This window comes from Octodon degus, unplaced genomic scaffold (assembly GCF_000260255.1).
Source record: "Octodon degus isolate 3935 unplaced genomic scaffold, OctDeg1.0 scaffold00039, whole genome shotgun sequence".
Taxonomy (NCBI): domain Eukaryota; kingdom Metazoa; phylum Chordata; class Mammalia; order Rodentia; family Octodontidae; genus Octodon; species Octodon degus.
This window is the reverse complement of record NW_004524615.1, coordinates 9,502,759-9,523,899: the sequence shown is the minus strand read 5'-3', so window position 1 is coordinate 9,523,899 and position 21,141 is coordinate 9,502,759. Positions and strand designations below refer to the sequence as shown.

Genomic DNA, 21,141 nt, shown 5'->3' with positions numbered 1-21,141 from the left:
TTTGTTCTCTCTCTCTCGCCCCCCTTTCCTTTTTTCTTTTTTTTTTTTTTTTTTCTGGTACTGTTACCTCTGTTACCTTAAGGTGTCTGATGATTTAGCTTGCATTTACCCAAGAGGGTTATAGACACCCTATTGCTACGTAACAAATACTCTAGACCCTTGTGGTGTAAAACAACAAATAGTTATTACATCACAGTTTCTGTGAATCAGAGGTCTGAGTGAAACTACATGCTTCTATTTCTGGATTACTCATGACATTGCAAATTGCTAACCATCACACCAGGCTTACTCAAAGAGTTTTAGGTCAGACTTGGTTCTTGGCCATAGGGCCCTCTCCACAGTGCTGGATCACTCAGAGTGAGTGATCCTGTGATCCAGAGAGTGTCCAGGATGGAAGCCTGGGTCATTTTCACAAAATAAATTTAAAAGAAACAATGTATCACTGACAGAATAATCCTGAAAGCAGTGACCCATCACTTCACTGTATTCGGTTCATTATATTCACTGGAAGTTAGTAAATCTAGCACCCACTTGGGAAGGAGGCGACTTCATAAGACCATAAGTGCCAGAAGATATATATCATTAGGATGATTTTAGTAGAAGCCACTGTTTTATTGTTTAGTAATTACTTAGAGTTGAGAGGTTTTTTTCAATGAGGTTGGCAGGTTTGGTTTTTTTTTTTTTTTTTAATGTATTTGGTTGTTACAGGGTATCACTACCCAGCTCAGACTCAAAGTGATCCTCCTATTTTCAGCCTCTGCAGTGCTGGGATTACAGGCACGTACCATTACTCCAGCCCGGACTCTGTGGCCAGCTCAGCCCTCTCTGGGGGCAGGACTGTTATGGCATATGGTGCTTGGGATCAAACCATGATTCCTACACTTGCCTAAGCTTGCCTAAGCAGGTGCTTTAGTTCACTGAGCTATCTCTCTGGCCCCAAGTTTGGCAGATTTTAAGTTTTGAGTAAAATGTTGGAGCAAGTGACCACTTGCAATTTTAATTTTATTATTTCCTGTCCCATCATAATTTACTCAGTGAACTTGGCCATTAAGAAATATTTAGGTCATAATGGTTATTGACTTAAGCAACTGGCTTTGTTTTATTCTGATGTCTTTGGCAGAAAGGCTTGGATAAGCTAAGCATAAAAAAAAAATTACAAAAGGACTGGGGGTGTAGCTCAGTGTTAGAACATTTCCCTAGCATATGTGAGGTCTAGCAAATGATTGTCTTACTTTTCTCTCTTTACTGAGAAAAATACCCTAACACTCAAAGTTGAAGGGTAGGGAGCCAGGGAGATGGTTCAGTGGAATAAGCACTTCCCTGGCAAGCGCAAGGGCCTGAGTTCAATGCCCAGTTCCACCAAAAAAAAAAAAAAAAAAAAAAAAGTTGAAGGGGAAACCTTTGTTTAGCTTACAGTTGGTAGAGGTTTCAGTCCATAGCTGGTTCCGAGGCAGGTGGCATGGTAGATAGGCCCCACAGAGGAGAGGCAGTTCATGGCAGGCAGAAGATAGCAAGACAACAGGGATGACCACGGTCTCATTGTCGCTCACATGTCTTGTCCTAGCTACCCAGGGTGCGTAGCACTCGAATCCTTAATCCTAGTGCTTAGGTCCTAACATTGTACCATTAAGCAGCCCAGGATAACACACTCTCGATCCTGCCGTCTCTTAAAACACTGCACCTGTGACCACGTTAGGCTTTGGGAGGGACATGAATACAGACTGTATCAATAAGAATAACAAAAGAAGCCTAGAACAGTTGATGACTTAATAGCCAACAAGTGTAGAGGATGGCAAGAATTTGACTGTGAGTTAATATTCTGTCTTTTTAAGCCTATAAGCAAAATTAGTTTGGTATTAATTTACTCTGGAGTGCTCGCTTCGGCAGCACATATATTAAGTTACTCTGGAAAACTGGAGAACATTTCGAGCATTACAGATTTCGAATCATATGAATCCTGTGTACTCTTAGTCACTTATTTTGAGATAGCTTTGTAACCCATACTTCACATAAACCACATGGGCTGATGTCAGTAGTGGCCAGAAGTGAAATAATGTGAGTACTGGCTTAGTAAGATCAAAACACTGATGAGATTATACTTGTCTGCTTTCTCTACTTGATAGCATGTTTCTTTAGCTCTGTTATTAGATATTCTAGCAATATGATGCAGTTTTACATTTTAATTCTTTTCAGCATGACTGCATAATTTTAGGACATGAACGTTTATAAGGCTTTCAATAAGAAAGGTCCCATTTGATTTGTCCCCTGCTGATTTCAGCTTAACTAGGCTTAATCTTCGATACATGCTGTTTTCTTCAGAGCTTTAAATAGGGCACAAATACATTTTATTTGCTAATTTTGTCTGTTTTAGACATTCTAAAATTAAGATTTAGTTCTCAAGCCTTTATTTCCAAAAAAATTTCTTACATTGTCTTGAATAATTTTATGGTTTTACACCTGAAAAACTATCTGGGTTTTATGCTTTCCTGAGAGAATTCAAATATTTTCTTAACATTATCATTTTACTTTGGTATGAAATTTATTAAGTTTTGCTTGTTTTTAAAATTCTCTGAAAAATTAATTTTAATGGTATACTTTTGACAACATAATGATCACATCCATCATAGCAAATTTGTACCTGTACATGACATATCTTGATTCTCTTTTTTCCCTATTCCTTTCCCTTCCCTTCAGTCCTTCTTCCCTTCTCATTTCATAAGACTGTTTCTATTGTTTTCCTTCTATTCTTTTTTATAATTTTGCCTATTTTTAATGCAAAAGCCTATTCACTCGGCTTTTTTTTTTTTGGTATCATGTATGTAACATTTTATCCCTGAGAATATTTTTGGGGAATGGTCTTTTTCAGACAAGGTTTCACTATACAGATGAGGCTGGCTTCGAACTCCCAGCAGTCCTCCTTCCTTAGCCTCCTGAGTGCTGAGACTGCAGGTGTGCACCATGGCACCAGTGAGAATGTTAATTGTCTTAATGTTTGTTCCTTTTTATTGTTTCTAACTTCCTCTTCTTTCTCCTATCTTTACTTTCTTTGCTCTTCTTTCTATTGTTCCTTCTTAGCTTCCTCTTCTGCTTCCCCTTCCCCATCCTCCTTTCTCTATTTTTTCTTTTCTTTCTCTCTGCCTCCTTTTCTCCCTTTTCCTACCCTTTGTTTCTTTTCACTTGCCTTAAACCTAGTATTTTCCCTGAGATGTTTTCCTTAGGTGGCCATCATCTTAGACTCTTATTATTTAGCAGAGCACCAAAAATAGTACAATATTTAAAGTTCTCATTACTGTCACTTGGCATAGTGTTTTTTGGTGGCAGGTTTTGTTATAAGGTAATGGTATTATTTGAAAAGACCCCAAAATATCACACATCTTATGTATATGTTTCTGTGTGCATATCATGTATATGTGTGTGTACATGTATATGTATATATGTGTATATATATGTATATACATATATATGTATGTATATATAAAAAACTACTTGTGTCTAGAAGTCAAATTGCTTAGTGCATGGAGATACAAGGTTAGTAGGTCATGCCAAACAGTTTGACCCTTCTAACACTTGTCATTTTTACACTCTAATTTTTAAAATATGCTGGAATCTAGATGTACCACATGGTGCTTTTAATTTGCATGTCCCTGATTACTGATGAGACTGGATACCTTTTCATATGCTCAACCCTTTCTGTTTTCTCTTTGTGAAGATCAAAGTTCATTTGCCTTTGTTTTTTGGTGTATGTGTGCTACCGAGTTGTTTTCCTTTTTATTGGCTTTTTTTTACATATTGTTTATCTGCCCTTTCATTGTATGTCTTATGGATGTTTTCATCACATTTTCATTTTCCATGGAATGTGTCTTGATGAACAGAAGTTCTTTTATCTAGTTGAATATTTTTTAACTTCAAAATATCTCAAATTCTTGACTTCATAATCATGAGGACATTCTCCTATATGTCTAAAAAAATTTCAGTTATGCTCAATTTGAAATAGTCTTCATGTTTCTTTTTTTCAATAAAAAGACTCAATCAGGGTCCTGACGCCATGTAGTAATATTCCATAATCTTACTGACTTTCAGTGTGTTCTTTGTACTTTGTCACTTTCAAATTGTGGTCATGTTCTAAAGTTTCATTTCCTGCTCTCTTTGCCTCTTTGGTTTTGAGGGATTTCTTCTACCCTTATTCTACTTGTAGTAGCATTTTAGAATGGATCTTACTGCAATTAAGTTATTTGTTCAATCCTCAGTATTTAGCCTGAAATTTAAAAAGAAAATCTGAAGGATAGGTGTAGGCATAGTGAGTGAAGTGACAGATTTAGCACAGTGTTTGGGTGCAGCAGCAGCCAGGGAAGACATGTGCATTATGCCAGGGAGCTGGCAAGGCCGAAATCGTGTGAGCTGGAAAGAACTCGATGAGGGTTCACCGCATGTTGGGTAGCACTGCTGATGACACTTGGCTCAGTAGGAAAGATGCTCCATTAGGTACCATCTCTTTAAGAAAGTCAGAGGGATGAAATATAATTATTTACCTAGAAATTATGTGTGGTACTGTATTAGCTGTGTAATTTGATCCCATTTATAAAGATGTCAGTTTAAAATGGTCAAAATGAAAGTTTTGATTCTTAAAGGGACCAAAAAATAATTTCAGTTATGTAGGATACTCTGATATATAAGCTAGCATTTTGCAGTTGCCTCAGAGTTCACTTTATTCTAACTTGGCCAAGGTTATGTTCACGATTTTTGGATGTGACTCACTTTGTAACAATTTTCCCTTCATGTTAAGGAAAATATATGGTTGCAATTTGACCTTGCAGACTTTTTTCTTGTAGTTAAAGATAAATACGAATTATGTCTATTGTATTGTCTTCACTGTGCTATACATGCCACTAGTCAAGGGTTCCACATGTGTAGTGAGACTAATAATGATGCCTCCTGGTGACTACTTTGCCTTTATTGCAGCACTTTCTTATTGTTTTTGTTACGTTACAGGCTTGGTGTAAAAATATTAGAGTATTTTCTAAAGATGGTTGATAACTTTTGAATAGAAGTATTGGTTTGTACATCAGTGTATTTGCAATTTCACGTTCTGTAGACATCTAATTGATTTAGAAATAATGACATACAGGCCTTTCATGATTGCTTTTATATATTTAAAACAAATTGTGAGAAAATTTGAAAAGTTTTCTACCCGGGAAATAATTGGATGAGTGACACATACATGAATTGGATTAAAGATCTTGTACAAATGAGGACTGATGAGTCAAGCAGTGCTGAGTGGTTGATAGTTCAGCCTTGTAATTCATACACATGTAAAAACTATTTCCTATAATTAGGGTCTTGTAGAGAATCTTTTCTTCCTTGTATAGAACAAGAAATAAGCCTGTGGTTCCCCACTCCAAGATAGTGGTAAGATGTTAGATTTATAGACACATTGGCTTTAGGTTTTGTTTAGTTTAGTTTGTTTGTTTTGTGGTACCAGGGATCGAACTCAGGACCTTGAACTGGCCAGGCAGGCGCTTATGCTGCTGTGCTATTTCCCCACACATTTGTTTGATTTTACATCCTATACCTTTGTATTGAATTTTTTTTTTTTTTTTTTTTTGGTGGAACCGGGGTTTGAACTCAGGCCCTTGTGCTTGCCAGGGAAGCGCTGATTCTACTGAGCCATCTTGCTGGCCCCTATGTTTTGTACTTGATTGAACTAGGTTTCAGTTTTTGGCCTTCCTATTGTGTGAGGTCTAAAGCTTTATGTGTTATTTTTTAAATTCTATGAGACAGTCAAAGCATATATAATAAATTTTATATATGAGTAACATGGTTTTGTAGTTTTTTTTTCTAGAACGCAAAGAGCTATGTATGTGTTAACTCTGTGGTGTTGTAGAGTAGTATTTTTTTTTAAACAAGAAATTTCAGAATGCAGAAGGTTCTATCAATTGCTTTCCTCCCTGCTGTTTGATACGTTGTAGCAGTGATGAAGATAGTGGTATCAGTGAGGCTTAAAAACTAGTAATACACTTTGTGCTTAATGAAGTAATATATTTTGAAAACATTTGTTGAAACATTGTATAAATGAAAGGAAACATCTTATTTCTGGATGTAAAAAAAACCTATCCATATAAGTGACTGCTTAGAATAGTAGAAGTATTTCTCCAACAAGTGCCATTAAAGTAGATGTAAAATGCATTTTACTCCATGGTGTATCATTAATGTTGGGAAACACATAATGAGTGAACAATTTACCTTTTGTTCTGCAGATTCCTGGATGCTGGACAAATCCTTCAGGCAAATATCATATTGGCATAAAAAATGGCTATGATTTCTATCCAAAAGCTCTCAAAGAAAGGATACAGGTAATATACAACCCAGAATCGATGACTTAAGTATCTTCCTCAGATGTTTTCCTACCAAAGGGGAAAAAATTTTCATAAACTTTAACTATTAATTATTTGGGAGGGGGAGCTGGGTAGCTTTTGAAAAATGGCTAAAGAGTCTGTTCAGTGGTACGTTATCCACGTAAAGTATGGTTTTTAATCTTGGATGGGTAGGATAAGGAAGCCTGGATACAATGAAATTATTTCAAATTTCTGTGTATTTGTTTTTTTCTGGGAGATGCTGGAGAGATTTTGTTGGATTTTTAAGGTCATTTTTACTTGAAAAATTTACAGACAGTTGATTCAAAGCCCAGCCCTCGTTAGTTATTTCTGTTCCTGTAGTTTCAGTAATTTGCCCTGTGTGTCTCTCTGTTTGCTAGCCTTTGTGCTTCTGACTAGTCAATCAGTATCCAGGAAAGGGCAGTCACAAAGCAGTCCGAAGTGCGGGCCTGAGAAGCACAGGTCTGGCCGAGCACCAGCTGCAGAGCGGTGAGGGTCTGCTTCAGGGCAGGCGAGCGTGGGCTTCCTGGGACAAGCAAGGTATTTGAAGAGCTTCGTTTCCGCTCTGTCCATTAGGGGAGCCACTCGCAAGGTGGCCCTGGAGACTGGAGACATGACTTGGTCTCAGGAGTTGGGATTTTAATTTTACGTACGATTTCAGAATTTAAATGACAGCGTGTGGCTAGTGACTGCCATATTGGACTGTGCCAGTTTAAAAGAACCTGCTAGCCGATACAGGCCAGATTTTCAACCATGAAATGGGCACTCATCCTTTTAAGTGGTCCTGGCGAATAAGACTAGGGGCCAGTATTATCCCACCACAGCGTTGTTACGCACTTCCGCTGGTTCTGTGAATGGAACTTATTCTAGTGCTTTGAACTTTGATTGAATACTATTTTATTTTAAAATGTTAGGCTGAAATACACAGATATTATGGCATTTCATGTTAAATGTAATCATTTTGATGAAGTACAAATTAAAATGCAAATATAGAGGTGAAATTAAAGTGGATCCTTCCCTTAGCTTCCTCAAGTTAGTAATTTTTCTGGAAAGGTTACTTCTAACTAGAAGACTTCTGGCAGGAGACGCTGTAGGTTAAAGATACTGGAGACAAAGATTAAGGCCAGTATCAGTAACATAGTACCCTATCCAGTTAAAGAGGCTGAATGAAACAAACGAACAAAAGAAAAATTAGAGAACCACCTCAGGAAGCCTGCCCTCCATCAGAATGCAGCTAGTCCTCTGTTTGCACCTGCCTTACTGCATTTCCTGATTTTGTATGAACCAGAGATACAGTAATTTCTTACTTTAAATGGCTGGAAACTCAGTTTGCTGATGTGGATTCTAAATTGTTGGAGAAGAACAATTGTAAATTGGACGACAGGATTATGAAAGTACATTTTGGTGTCCCTTTGTAAACTGATTCTCTTAGTGCCTATTTATTTGTATGGTCTTGAGTTACATCCATGTGCCTATAGAAGTCCTAGTTTATCCTTCTTTATGTCTGAGTCATACTCCATTGTGTAAACATACCACACATTTTTATTCATTCCTCGGTTGATGGGCATTTGGGTTTTTTCCAAGATTAGCTGTTATGAAGTATACTACTACAAACATGGATGTACATATATTGCTTTGGTATGATGTTTTTAATTTTTCTGGCAAGATGTCTAGAAGGGGAGTAGTTGGGTCAAATAGAACCTCTAATCCTATTTTTTTAAGGAATTTTCACAGTGATTGTACCAGTCAGCACCCCCCAATGGTGGAGAAGGGCTCCTTTTTCTCCACAGCCCTGCCACCAGCATTTGTTATTGGTTGACTTCTTGATGTCAGCCACTCTTTGTGGAGTGAAATGGAATCTCAGTGTTGTTTTAACTTGCATTTCTCTAATGACCTAAAGTGTTGGACATTTTTTCATATATTTGCCATTTGTATTCATCTGAGAAGTCTTTATTCACTTCAGATGCCCATTTTGTGATTGGGTCTTTGAATATGAGGGTTCTGTTTTTTTTTTCAGTTCTTTATGTTCTACATGTAAGTCCTTTGTCCGAGGGACCACAAGCTGAACTTGGCTCTACTCTATGGGTTGTCTTTTCACTCCATTGATGATTTCTTTTGTTGTACAAAAGCTTTTTAATAATGGGAGAGCCTAGTTACTGATTTTTTTGTAGTATTTCCTTTCCCGTACTTATAAGTGAAATAAATCAGACTCATGTGTAAACATCCTATTGTCTCCCTAGTGTGAGGAAACCGAAAGAGTAAATAAAATCTAAAATGTACAGTAGGTACAGAGAATTGGAAAGAAACTATTCAAAAGAAAAGAATTGTGATGGCAGAAAGGAGAAAAGAGGAAAACTATGCAAAGTAGCAGTTGAAAATATATATATATGTATATATATATATGTTATATGTGTGTTATGTATGTGATATATATATATATACACACACACAGATACATGCACCTACACCTGATAATTAAAATAGTTATACAGCTGATATTGTTTGTAAGAGATATCACACCTATATCTTGTACTCTTGAATACTGTAAAGATAAAAATATACAACGTATTATTGTAACTCCTACTAACCTGTTTTGAAACTTTTGTTGTTATTTTTAATTTTTTCTCTTTAAAATAAACCTAGTTGTAGTGAATTAAGTGATTTTTAATAGATGGCCCATTACTTTATTAACTTCCTTTGGTTTGGTTTATTTTTTGTCTTTGCTTACTAGGCAGGCATTCTACCGCTGAACCAAATCCCCAGCCCCATAACGTCCTTTGAAATGATTATTTTTAAGCCTTTTGTATGAGAACCTTATAGCATCACAACTGCTGAAAAGGTCCACATATATGACTTTTCAAGGTTTGCCAAGCTATTTGACAGCCTGATTGTAAAGTTGCTTTTTTGTTTTTGCAGAAAGAACGAAAGGAAAAAATCTGGGATCCTGTTCACAGAGTGGCCCTTGCAGAAGCCTGCAGGAAGCAGGAGGAATTCGATGTTGCCAACAACGGCTCATCCCAGGTTGATGCTGGTTGCTTTTTTTCAAGCTTTTCCCCAAGTCCTGCTGCTTAGCTGTCTAGGGAATGAGTGGGCAGAGTGTTGTAAACCAAAAATCAAAAACCGGACTCAAACTTTAAAAGGCAAGAAAGCGCTTTATTTAGCTGAGCTCAGTGGCGGCACGTACTCTCGTCTCCAAGTATGTGCGCACTTAGTCTAGGTGAGGCACAGTTTTTAAAGGGAAAAACCATAAGAGGAGGGGGGATTTTACAAAGCTTATTTTGAGTTAGTCATGGCCAAGGGTTAACTCTTTGTTTCTATAGACAAGGTCACATTTTGCAAACCCTACAGGAATATGTTTTATTTGGCTTAAGCGTTGTTTTTGTCTCTGTAGTCATAAGGACATCTGATGACAGTTTTACCCATTTTCAGGCGTTCTGTTTGTTCTCGTAGGAAGGACAGTTTAACTCATTTTGTAGAATGTTGAGGAATGTTTTTTATCTTCTCTCAGAATGCTGAGGAACACTTTCTTATTTGCACAAACAGTTGCATTCTTCAGGGAAGGCATGGGTGGGGGAGTTTACAAAACAAATCAAGGTTTTAAAAAATGGAAGTTGCAAAGCTTGTTAGAAGATGGAGTTTAAGTTGTCAGCTTATACCAGATAGTCCTTGTTAATAAAGTTATAGTGGAAACATACAGAGTTACAAAATTGGAATCAGTTGCACAGGTTATAAAACTAAGCTTTCAAAGTTTTCTGTATTGTAAATTTTCTTCTCTGTATGGCAGTTTTTACCAGTTTTCCCCTATAGTTTATGCTGAAGGGAGACTTGCTTACCTATTTGTCTGCATTTTAAAATGCCTTAATTAGCATGTAATATATGTAAGTGAAATCGTGTAAGCATAGTTGTGAGTGTGCTCACTTAGGCCCTTGGAGTTGCGCTCTTGCTTGTCACTGCTCCCTTTCTCCTGCACAGGCAGCCACTTCTAACATAAGAGAGTCATTTTTTTTTTTTATTTTGAATTTTGTAAAATGAAATAGTACAAAGTTAAAAAAAAAAAAAAAAAAAAAATGGAGCACAAGATAGCATCTTCCACGCAGAGCGTATTTTGCTTGTCACGTTGTGGTGCTCGTTTCTGTTCTGGGTGTCGGCCTTCAGTTCCCTTGCTCTGCAGTGGTCTCTTTTGGGTACATCATTCTGCAGATTGCTGCTTGCTTTGTTTCGCCTTTTCACTGTTGAGAACAGTGTTGTCTTGGTTACTCTTCTCTCATTGCTGGGACAAATACCTGACACCCAAAATGAAGGAAGGAAAGGTTTATTTAGCTCACAGGTACTGGAGGTTTAAGTCCATACTCAGCCGGCTCCAAGGCGGAGTGGCACATGGCAGAGGGTGGGGGCAGAGTTCATGGGGGCAGAAGGCAGCAAAACAACAAAGGGACGAGCAACAGCAACAATGGCTGCAGAGAGGAACTCTGTCCCCCTTAAGTTGCATTCAGGCTATCCACCCCAGGCTGGGAGTAGCACTCAAACCCATAATCCCAGCAGTACTAAAACCCATAATCCCAGTCTTGATCATGAATTAATCTCAAACTGTAGAAGTCTTTCCCCTCCCCTTACCCCCCCCCCAGACTGCATGAGGCTTTGGGGGACAACTAGACACGAACCATAACAAATTAATTTCAGACATTCTTGGGTATGTCTTTTTGATGGGTTATAAAGTGATATAAACCAGTTTATATTCCCTTAAGAGGTACATCATAGTATCCATCTTCTATGTCCTTGCCCATTAAGATTTTAAAATCAATTTATAAAATGAAAATAATGTCTGTTATGAAAATATGTACTAGCCACAACCACTTGGTACAGCACAGTGTGCAAAGTAGCATTTGAAAAGTCCTGGGAAAGCCGCTCCCTGAGGTGGCCGCCACGTGTGGTGCCCGTGCTTTGAATTGTTCTCTGAGTACATACGGAAACGTTTTCTTTTAAAAAAAAAAAAAATGGAATCATTTGTGATTTCCAACCCTGGCTTCTGTTAGAATTACATGAAGAACTTTTAAAGCTACCAGTGTTTGTGTCCCTCTACCAGAGAGGGATTAAATTCAGATCTTGTGAAGGAGACAGACATTTTAAAGTTCTGTAGGAGTTTTATTTAAAGTGTAGCTAGATAGGGGACCCACTGGCCTATCTCTGTTTTAACAGGCACATAATTTTCTATTAACTCAACATTTATAGCTTAGTTTTTCATCATTAGGCACATCAAATGTAAAATTTTAGATACTACATGTATACACCTAACTTTGTAAAAGAGGGAGCTAGCTGTCGCTATCCATCTTTTTACATTCTATGCTCCAAAAATAACTATAATTGGCTGTTTCTTTTAAGGAGGCATAAATGTTAGATATATTGAATAAATAAAAAGTAAGCAACAGAAATTTTAAAACATGAAAATCAAATTATTTACTAGGAACATTTAGGTGACTATAGAACAACTTTAATACAGTGTACACAATCACAAAAATCTTAGGTCAAGACATAAACTTGCCATTTTTATATATCAAAATGGATGGCTAGCGGTGATTTCTCATGACTCAGCCTACTGCCTTATATGATCATTTCTTTTTCCACGAGGCTTGAGACACTTCCTTTCTCGGTTAACCTTCAACATGTTCCTTATTTGAAAGCATAGACAGCCTGTCCCTTTTTTCCCCAGATGCTAGGGTGTGGGGATGCTGGGCTGGGTGTTTCCATATCACCTAGTGAGCTTCAAAATAGAACCCAGAATTTGCAGCTTCATCCCCTAGAGTACTGATTTAAGAAGTAGGCTGGGACATGGAATCTGTCTTGTACTATTGTTTGGTAACCACTGACTAAAATAATCATTTCTTTTCCTACCAATTGCTGGCCTCAGTTGTTTTTTATGAGGATGGGTAATTTGCTCAGGATTGTGCAACTAGTAAGTGGCAGGATGCAGGGAATGGATCCACACACCTGGCTTTAGGACAGTTCTCGTGCACACCGTTTATCCAGAAAAAATGGACTTGGAACAATATAAATGCTTTTGATCAGAGGTGGAGCATCATAAGTGATCCACTAGGACGTATTTTGAATGTTCTCTGCCTACCCTTCTGTCACGAAAATAGGCAGTCTGTAAGGGTACCTATGATTGAGCATTGCTATGCTCTAATCAGGCGTCAGGGACAAAGCCGTGTCACAGGGTAGACTTGACCCATGCACTTGTCATCCCCTGCTTTTTATGGGGTTTAATACATTTGTCTCACTTTTAGTATTTATAGGTTTATATATCTCCCAGTTTATGCTTTATTTTAACCTACAGTTTCCTAAATATTTGGATGCATAGCTTCTTTAATATTCTAAGTTTGAGGCTTTTTTTTTGGAGGGGTCACATAATAATGCCAGCCGTCATCTAATTTCTACATAATGTACTTCAAAATTCTCTACTCAGGACCACAGAGCTGAAATAGAGTGTAGCTTGCTTTATTAAATCTGTCTTTAACATAGAAAAAAAAAAATAAAGTGATGATTCATGCTTTCTGTTATTTATTTGGATTCTTAAGAAATATCCTGGGGGCCAGGGAGATAGCTCAGTGGAATAAGCGCTTCCCTGGCAAGCACAAGGGCCTGAGTTCAATCCCTGGTTCCGCAAAAAAAAAAAAAGAAAAAAAATATCCTGTATATGAGGTAGAGAAGATCCTGATACAAAAATCTTAAACATTGAAGGTAGAGAAATTTTATTTTAAAATTCCTTTTCTAAGTGAGTTACACAAGTTACACACATGTGATCAACATATCTTGGCCACGTGTTATTACTGGTGTGTGCGCAGGGTTTCCTAAAGCAGATGGAATGAGATTGATTTAAAAATAGTTTTTATTTAAGTATTGAATTTATTAATTAGTATCTGCTTATTGGCCTGGTTGTGTAGATTTTCTTTATATTTTTCCATTGTGCAGTATTTTACTATAATTTAAATATATAATTGTATAGAATAATACAGTGTTCATAAGTACAAAATATTCTAATATCAATCTGTTTTCTGATTAGGCAAATAAACTAATCAAGGAGGAGCTTCAGAGTCAAGTGGAATTACTAAATTCTTTTGAAAAAAAGTATAGTGACCCTGGCCCTGTGTATGACTGCATAGTGTGGCACGATGGTGAAGTCTGGAGGTATGTGTGTGCTCTGAGGATCTTTGTGTCACATGGTTCTGCCTACCCTAAAGCACAGCAACCCTTCGGAGCTATATGGTTCTTGATCACTCAGTAAAACACCCACATGAGCTTTGGCTAGTTCTGGATAAGCCTTTCAACTGCTTAGTAGTTAACATTGGTGGTTTTTTACAGTACACATGCCCTTTATTTTATTTATTTATTTTTTGTATTTTAAGGAAGGGCCTACAGGGTGTACAGGGTCTCACTACTAGATCTGATTCCTGGTGATCCGCCTGTTTACAGCCTCCCAAGAGCTGGGATTACAGGTGTGTGCCGTCATGCCCGGTCTCAGTTGCTGACTCAGCAAGCCCTGGGGTGGGACCGGCCCAGGGATCCAGGCCTGGGGATCCAACCCCTGGCACCTGTGCCTGCAGGCACTTTAATCTGCTGAGCTAGTTGGTCAGCCCTACCTTCCTTCCTTTCTTTCCCTCTTTATTTTATTTTTTTGCGGAACCAGGGATTAAACTCAGGCCCTTGCGCTTGCCAGGCAAGCACTTATTCTACAGAGCCATCTCCCCAGCTCCTTAACTTTATTTATTTTAAAGAAACTTTGAAATAACTCTTATCTCATTAACCAGTGGTAGGAGATTGATCACTGATATAAGTGCAAATACTCTAAATTAAAGCCAGACAGGATTAAAGCACCTGGTTAGGCAGACACAGGGGCTGGGAGTTCAATCCTGTGGCCTGTTGTGCTAGCCCCACCCCTGGGGTGTGCTGAGAAGATTGAAACTGGGCGTGGTGCCGCGTGTGCCTGTAACCTCAGTTCTTGGGGAGGCTGTAAACAGGAGGATCACTACACGCAGTGAGACCCTGTACACCCTGTCCTAAATACAAAAAAACAAAACAAAAAAAAAGCTGGACAGTTGGAAGGTAAGTGCAAGAAGACGTTACATAGCATTTACTATAAAATTTTTAAGGCTGCAGGCATAGAATTGGGTGGAGATATTTTAAATACAGAACGAGCACATTAAGTTAGTGAAATACGGGGATGGAGATAGCTCAGTCTGTGCGCTGGAGCCTTAGCTCCGTAGTCTTGAGCTCATTCTGTAAACCTCTGTGGGCCTGTTTCCTAGTCTGTACAGGTTGCTAAAAATCCATAAATGTGTTTTGTGAAATTACCTTCAGCATGTCTACACATGTAAGCCCTCAGTATACGTGAGGTACTCCGTTTCTGCTGCTACAGCTAATGTGATTTACGGCATCTAGGAAGCAAAGGGCACACACTGCAGATGTGTCTCCTGGTGTTGGCTCATGTTTCTTGCATTATGAAAACAGAATTACATTCTTAACATAGGTATTTAGCTATTCGTGTATTGTAGGGTTCCTTGAATAAACCAGGGTCTCTTCCTTGAGACTTGAAATCAAGAATCATTGTAAGGTGTGCGTACCTGCTCATAGGTAAAGGTTTCCTGAGATGTGGCACGTACAGAATGTGCCGTGCCTGCTGACTTACTGTCTTCACAGTGCATCGTACGAAGGAGGGCTCTCCTCCCCCCATCCATACGCTCAGGTACCTCCTTGATTAACCCTAGGAGAGTTTGAGTGGGAGAAGAGGAAGCAAGGTTAGAAGCGAGGAATGTGATGAACACCAAACTGAGTGTTCTGCAAGACTGGAAGCATTAGCAGCCACTGGACAGTGAGGTGAAACATTTAAAATGTTTCCTATAGATTGTCAAGACTACAGAATAGTCCATTTACAGTAGTTTGTTGAAAACTAGTGAAAGATTTTGTTTTGAACTTTTGTATTTCAATGGAATTTAATCAAACATTAAATGAAATAAAATCTGAAACCCCAGAGGACTATTATAGAAAAAGTTATTATAACCGGTGAAAGATGCATCAAAATTATGTTTTCAGATACTATAAGAAATAATTTTAACTTTTTTTACATAACACAGCATGTCTTGTAGAACTTTGACCTAAGATCAAATTTTTTTGAAGAGAATCTTAAAAATCCCAATGTATCTAAGACAAATTTAGGTAGTATCTGCAGATGTTCTGGTTTTTATTGCACAAATGTCATCATTTCTGAGGGTTCACACCCCAGGAGTACTGGGGTTACAGGTATGTGCCACCATGCCTGGCTAACTGGTTTTCTTGTCAAGGATTTTGCTTCTTACCATGTTTCTGTTGAGATTCTTTTAGAAAGCACAGGATTCCATAGAAAATGAGCAAGGAACTATGTAGAAAATGTCAAGGAATGTCTTCTCCATGTACTCTACCAGTTTCATTTGTTTGCTTCTGTGCTCTGAATTCTAATAGCTACTCCTTGAATTATACCAACTAGACCTTCAGAAAGTTGTAAAACATGTTCATAACGTAATTCCCTCTGTTGGGAAACTTGGCAAAGTCAGTAATTCACATTACGATGGAATGTTTGTATTAAGTCACTTCATGCTCCTGCTTGCTGAGAAACTGAAATGTACCACAATATCCTTTGGAAATTGTTACAAATGTAGAGTTAACCTCCACTTGGCAGATGCTTATTGAGTGCACCCTGGGCTCTAAGAGAGTATGAATTGAGTCCATGGAGCCTATCTAGGAAGTCCCAGAAGTAATCTGCTAAAGGGTGAATGAGAACGCCCTTAACTAACAAGAGACATTAGAAAGAGGCCTTGAAGTGGAGAGAAAAGACTAGAGGTCGTGAAAGGAGCTAAAGGAAGCGTGGTCATCGAGCGTATTGTGGAAGGAGGGTGTAGGGAGGTAAGTGGAGGTTTGGTTGTGTGGGGCCTTGTGCAGCTTCAGCTTTATCGTTGACAAACCAGTCCCCAGAGCTGACCTTAAGCTGCACTGCTTCCTGACATGGAAGGTAGTCGCTGTATTTATTTTGGTAGCACAGTGGTGAGGTAGTGTCTTTGCCCTTTGTCCATTGCTGGGACAGAATCCCCAGCCCACCACTTACAGGAAGAAGATTTATTTTGACTCACAGTTTCCTTCTGTGGTCAGCTGACACCAAGGAGAAAAGGCAGGATGGAAGGCCATGGCTGGGAGGGAAAGGAGGGCATGCGTACCTCATGGCCACACCTCAGCCACTGGCCTCGTGCGTGACTCCACTGATGCACATAGCACCCCTGTGCACCGTCGCCATCACCTTCCACACATGTCACACTTTGGGGGACGTGCTAGATATAAGCCGCCGTAGCACGTGGGAAGGAGATAGCTGAGAAACGGTGATATGATCTGTAGGAAGGTAAGAAAATGGACAACAGTTTGACACTTGCTTTTTCTTCTCGATTAACAGAGCCTGCATTGATTCAAATGAAGATGGGGACTTGAGCAAGTCTCCAGTGTTGAGGAACTACAAGGAGGCCCAGGAATATGGCTCATTTGGCACGGCTGAGATGTTGAATTATTCCGTTAACATATACGATGAGGGAAACCTGCTCTCCATTGTGACCAGTGGAGGTACTCACTTTCTGATCTACTCCTGAGAATGAGTACTTTACCCACAAGTACTACTACTCCTGCTATAGCATTCTGTGTAGTTTCAAAAAAATTAGAAACTATCTAAATGTTTATTTGCAAAAACATAGATTTTTAAAAAATTATGTTGATCTTGCTGTGGAATGTTATATAGCAACCAAAATCAATCAATCTGTATAAATCTCAAAACACCTAAGTTTTAACAAAAAATATATTAGTGACCAAACATTGGTGTAAAATGTCAAGTGTGTTAAGCGTAGTTGGATGGTGGGTGGTGGCCTGGGGCGGGGGAGGCAGCGCTGAGGGGGAGCTTTAACCGGCCACACCCCCACCGGGCCTGCACACAAGTCCTGCATTCTCCCAAGCAGCCACCACCAAGACAGCAACCACATCTGTCGCCCCGCTACTCCTTGTCTTCCATTGTGATCTGTATCCCCAGCAGCCACTGAGCATTCTTACCGCCCTAGGTTGCTGCACATTTTCTGTAATTTTCTCTAAGTGCAGTAAGAAGTTCAGGAGGTTTTGCCTGCCTTCTTTCATCCCTGCTGTGATTGTAAATAGTTTGTTCCTCGTAGCTTAGAGGTGTTTCATCAGACAGGGCCGCAACAACTTGTTTGGCCCTTCACCCACTGCTTGATACTTACGTTGTTTCAGCATTGTGTGCAAACCCATGTGTTAGTCACGTGCTCCTCCTTGGGACAAAACACCCAACACCTGCAACTAAAAGGACAAGTGTGTCTGGGCCATGTCAGCCCAGAGCTGGCTGCTCCTGGGCAGAATAGTGTGCCAAAGAAGGGCGTTGCAGAGGACAACTGCCCCCAGCATGGCGGGTCGGAAAGGGAGTCAGGGAGGAGCTGGAAAGCAGTTGTGGCGAGGGGTTCGCGTCCACAGGGACGCAGGCGGCTCTTCTGTCCAGGTGCCCCTACAGTCCCAGCACCTTCCAAAGGTCCCAGCTGTGACCACATGGACTTTAGGGGACAGGTACAAATGGTGTTTGTTCGTTTTAGGCGAAATATTTAGTACTTTTAAAATGTTCAAGCAGTTTTTCCCTCGTGCTCCTGGCAGCAGGGTGTGAGGTCTCCAGGCACTGGCAGGACATGCAGTGCATGGCATGTGCTGTTGGCTGTTGCTCACTGTAACCACGGGCTGGTGTGTGTTGGTGACAAGGTGTTTTGAGGAGAAATATGGGAAAATTTTGCTGTCCTGTTTTTATTGGGAACAAGTAAACCAGGCCCACTTGGCAGTGTTGTCCTCCTTGGTGACAGAATTGGCTGGCGTGAAGGGTGCTGAGCACTGTGGCAGAGCGCTTTGAGGCCTATGCGCTGACCGCTGTTCACTGTCCAGCCGCCTGCGCCCAGGCCAGTTGTCATTTATCATTGCTCCTGTATTTTTCTGCCAACAACAGGGTATTTCTCTACTCATACCTTAAGATACTTGAAAAAGGTTTTAAATGTCTGTATTTCTTGGTTTTGTTTTACTTCATTAATGTATGTGTAACAAACAAGGTGTGATTGAAATAAGCAGTACATGTTTTCAGTTTCTTAAAATTCCTTCAGAAAAGACACATCACCATTAATGTGTCTTCCTTCGGGGTGCCACAGGTAGCCACTTAGCAGATCACTCTTGCCACTCCCTGAAGCAGTTCTGGAAGTCTTTGTTCTCAGGTGTCTTTTTATATGTTTCTTCTTTTGCATGGTACAGAGGATTGAACCCAGGGCCTACACACCAAACTGTATCCCCAGCCCTTTAGTTTTTGACACACGGTCTCACTAAGCTGCCAAGCTGGCTCCGATTTGCCTTGCTCTTGCCGCAGCCTCACGGAGTGCTGGGATTAGAAGCAGGTGCTGGCATTGTGAGTCTTTGGTTGCCCTGTTGTGGCTGCCTTGATGCCTCAGCCAGCTCAAAGCAGCGCCAGATCCAGTGAGTGATGAGGATGGCGCACGTGGTAATGTTTATTCAAGCCTGCCTCTCTTTATTTTGGTAGTGGCAATCCAGCTCACGACCTTGCGCTTGCCAGGCAGGTGCTGCGCCGCTAAGCTATATCTGCAGCAAGCCTGCCTTCCTTTGGGTGGTACTCGACACCAACAGGTGCCACTTTTTTTAGCACATCTTGTAAATATCTTCACAAAAGAAGCCTTGTAATTTTGCTTCACAGAATGGCAAGAATGATTAAGTATGTTGGGAGTGATGGGAGTATTGTGAGGAGGGTTAATGATGAAGCATCATTTACTTTAATAAAATTTTTCAATTGAGACCTTCACTGTACTTCAGTCGTACTTCATATGTGGAGTAAAGCATACAAATCCCAAGTTGTATACTTCCTCAGTTATCATAAAGTGGGTAATTCTGTATAACCACTATCCTGATCAAGAAATAGAGCATACTGGCCTCATCTTTCTGCTGCTTCATAATCTTGAGTCCCCCCATGAGCACCACTACCACAGCGTGCTGCTCTCCTGATTTTCATTGCCACATGCTTTGTGTCATGTGATATTGGTTGTGTAGATCAGAAATACAGTAATTTCACGTTTCTACCTTTTCCCATTTATACAAATAGAATTAACCGTGTAAATGCTTTCTTATGGGGTCTTCATTCAAACTTGTTTTTGTGAGCATCACATAATGTATGGAAGCTCATGTTAACTGTTGTATAAATGTGACCTCTATGACAATATAGAATATGTCCATTATTCACAGGTCATGAAGTTGTTTCAGGTTTTGAACTGTACAAGTAAAGCTGCCATGAGCGTATTTGTGGATGTTTTAGTGTGCAGTCCACCTCTACACATTTCTGCTGTGCAGGTAGCTAAAGGCAGAATTGCTGGGTCGTTATGTGTGCCTGTGTATGGCTTTCTATCCACCAGCAGTACAGGACACACACCCTACTCATGCTTGCTGTTGTCAGCGTTTACAATCTAGCCATCCTGAAATGTATGTGGAAGCAAAGCATTGTGACTGTGGTTTGCAGTTCTTTAATAAAATTGAAATCTTTGAATATGCTCAGTTGCCATCTGCTTATCATCTCTTATGAAATGCTTTTTGAGATGGTTTGACCATTGCAGGGCAAGAGGGTCTCTCTTGCATTTTATTTGACCGATCATATGTTCTGTAGATGCTCTTTATCAGTAATATCAGAGACAGTTTATCTCCTTCATGACTTCTGTTTTTGTTCTCAAAGTAGAGTAGGACGCAGGTTAGCAGAACTAGGTGATTTCAACAAGTTTTTTAATGAACTGTGGCAATAGCGTTAAGATAATATATCATTAGACATGTAGATTAGGGTATATTTTTATTGTTTTTATCATGATTAGTAAGATGCAAATTGAATTTGGTAATAAGGATGTTCCTATATAAGCATATCATGTCATTCTCTCCGTTTCCCTCTAGGAGCTCATGGTACTCACGTCGCCAGTATAGCTGCTGGCCACTTTCCAGAAGAACCTGAGCGGAATGGAGTAGCTCCTGGGGCTCAGATTCTTTCAATCAAGATTGGTGATACAAGGCTAAGCACAATGGAAACAGGCACAGGCCTCATAAGAGCTGTGAGTACTCACGAGCGCGTGGCTTACAGCGACTCATGCTCTTTCTTGCATATGGTTAGCTTTATGCAGTGCTTCTGGTTTGCCAGTTATGTTTGCTGCGTAGGGCTTTGTTTTTAAAAGCAAAAAATGCTTAACTTTATTTAAGAATTTTTAAAAAAATGTTTAGCAATTTTTTTGGCTTAAATTTTCATGAAAAAAATAGTTTTATTCATCATTTCTAATAAACCCTTAAGATACTTGAAGACAACCTGCTTGGTCCATCAGCCAGAAAGGATTTAAAACATCAGCTAATGCTGTACACTTCTGTGTAACATGTAACTTTAGTACTTTTAGCATCTGATATGGGCCATCCTATTGCCTGCACTTTTCTGCTAATCAGACTCCATTCTGAAAGTACTAATTGTATATTTTTAATTGGCTGTTTATGTGTCTATCCTTTGTTTAGTTTTCATGTGCTTAAAAGCAACTGCTATGTTAGAATATCATTGGTCAAGAAACTAAGCATTCCTAAAATTTATCAGGAAGCGGAAAAGACCTAGAATAGCAAAGGCAATCCTGGGCAGTAAAGACAAGGGAGG

General features: G+C 39.5%; 1 protein-coding gene across 1 annotated transcript in view; it reads left to right on the top strand.

The window, feature by feature from the left end:
• The window catches only part of Tpp2 (tripeptidyl peptidase 2), a 101,297-nt gene that overhangs the window by 8,639 nt on the left and 71,517 nt on the right, over positions 1 to 21,141 (top strand). The window contains exons 3-7 of the mRNA XM_023715193.1: positions 6,255 to 6,350; positions 9,288 to 9,392; positions 13,429 to 13,553; positions 16,840 to 17,003; positions 20,409 to 20,563. Coding sequence (XP_023570961.1) covers positions 6,255 to 6,350; positions 9,288 to 9,392; positions 13,429 to 13,553; positions 16,840 to 17,003; positions 20,409 to 20,563 — 645 coding nt within the window. The remainder of the gene's footprint in view (positions 1 to 6,254; positions 6,351 to 9,287; positions 9,393 to 13,428; positions 13,554 to 16,839; positions 17,004 to 20,408; positions 20,564 to 21,141) is intronic.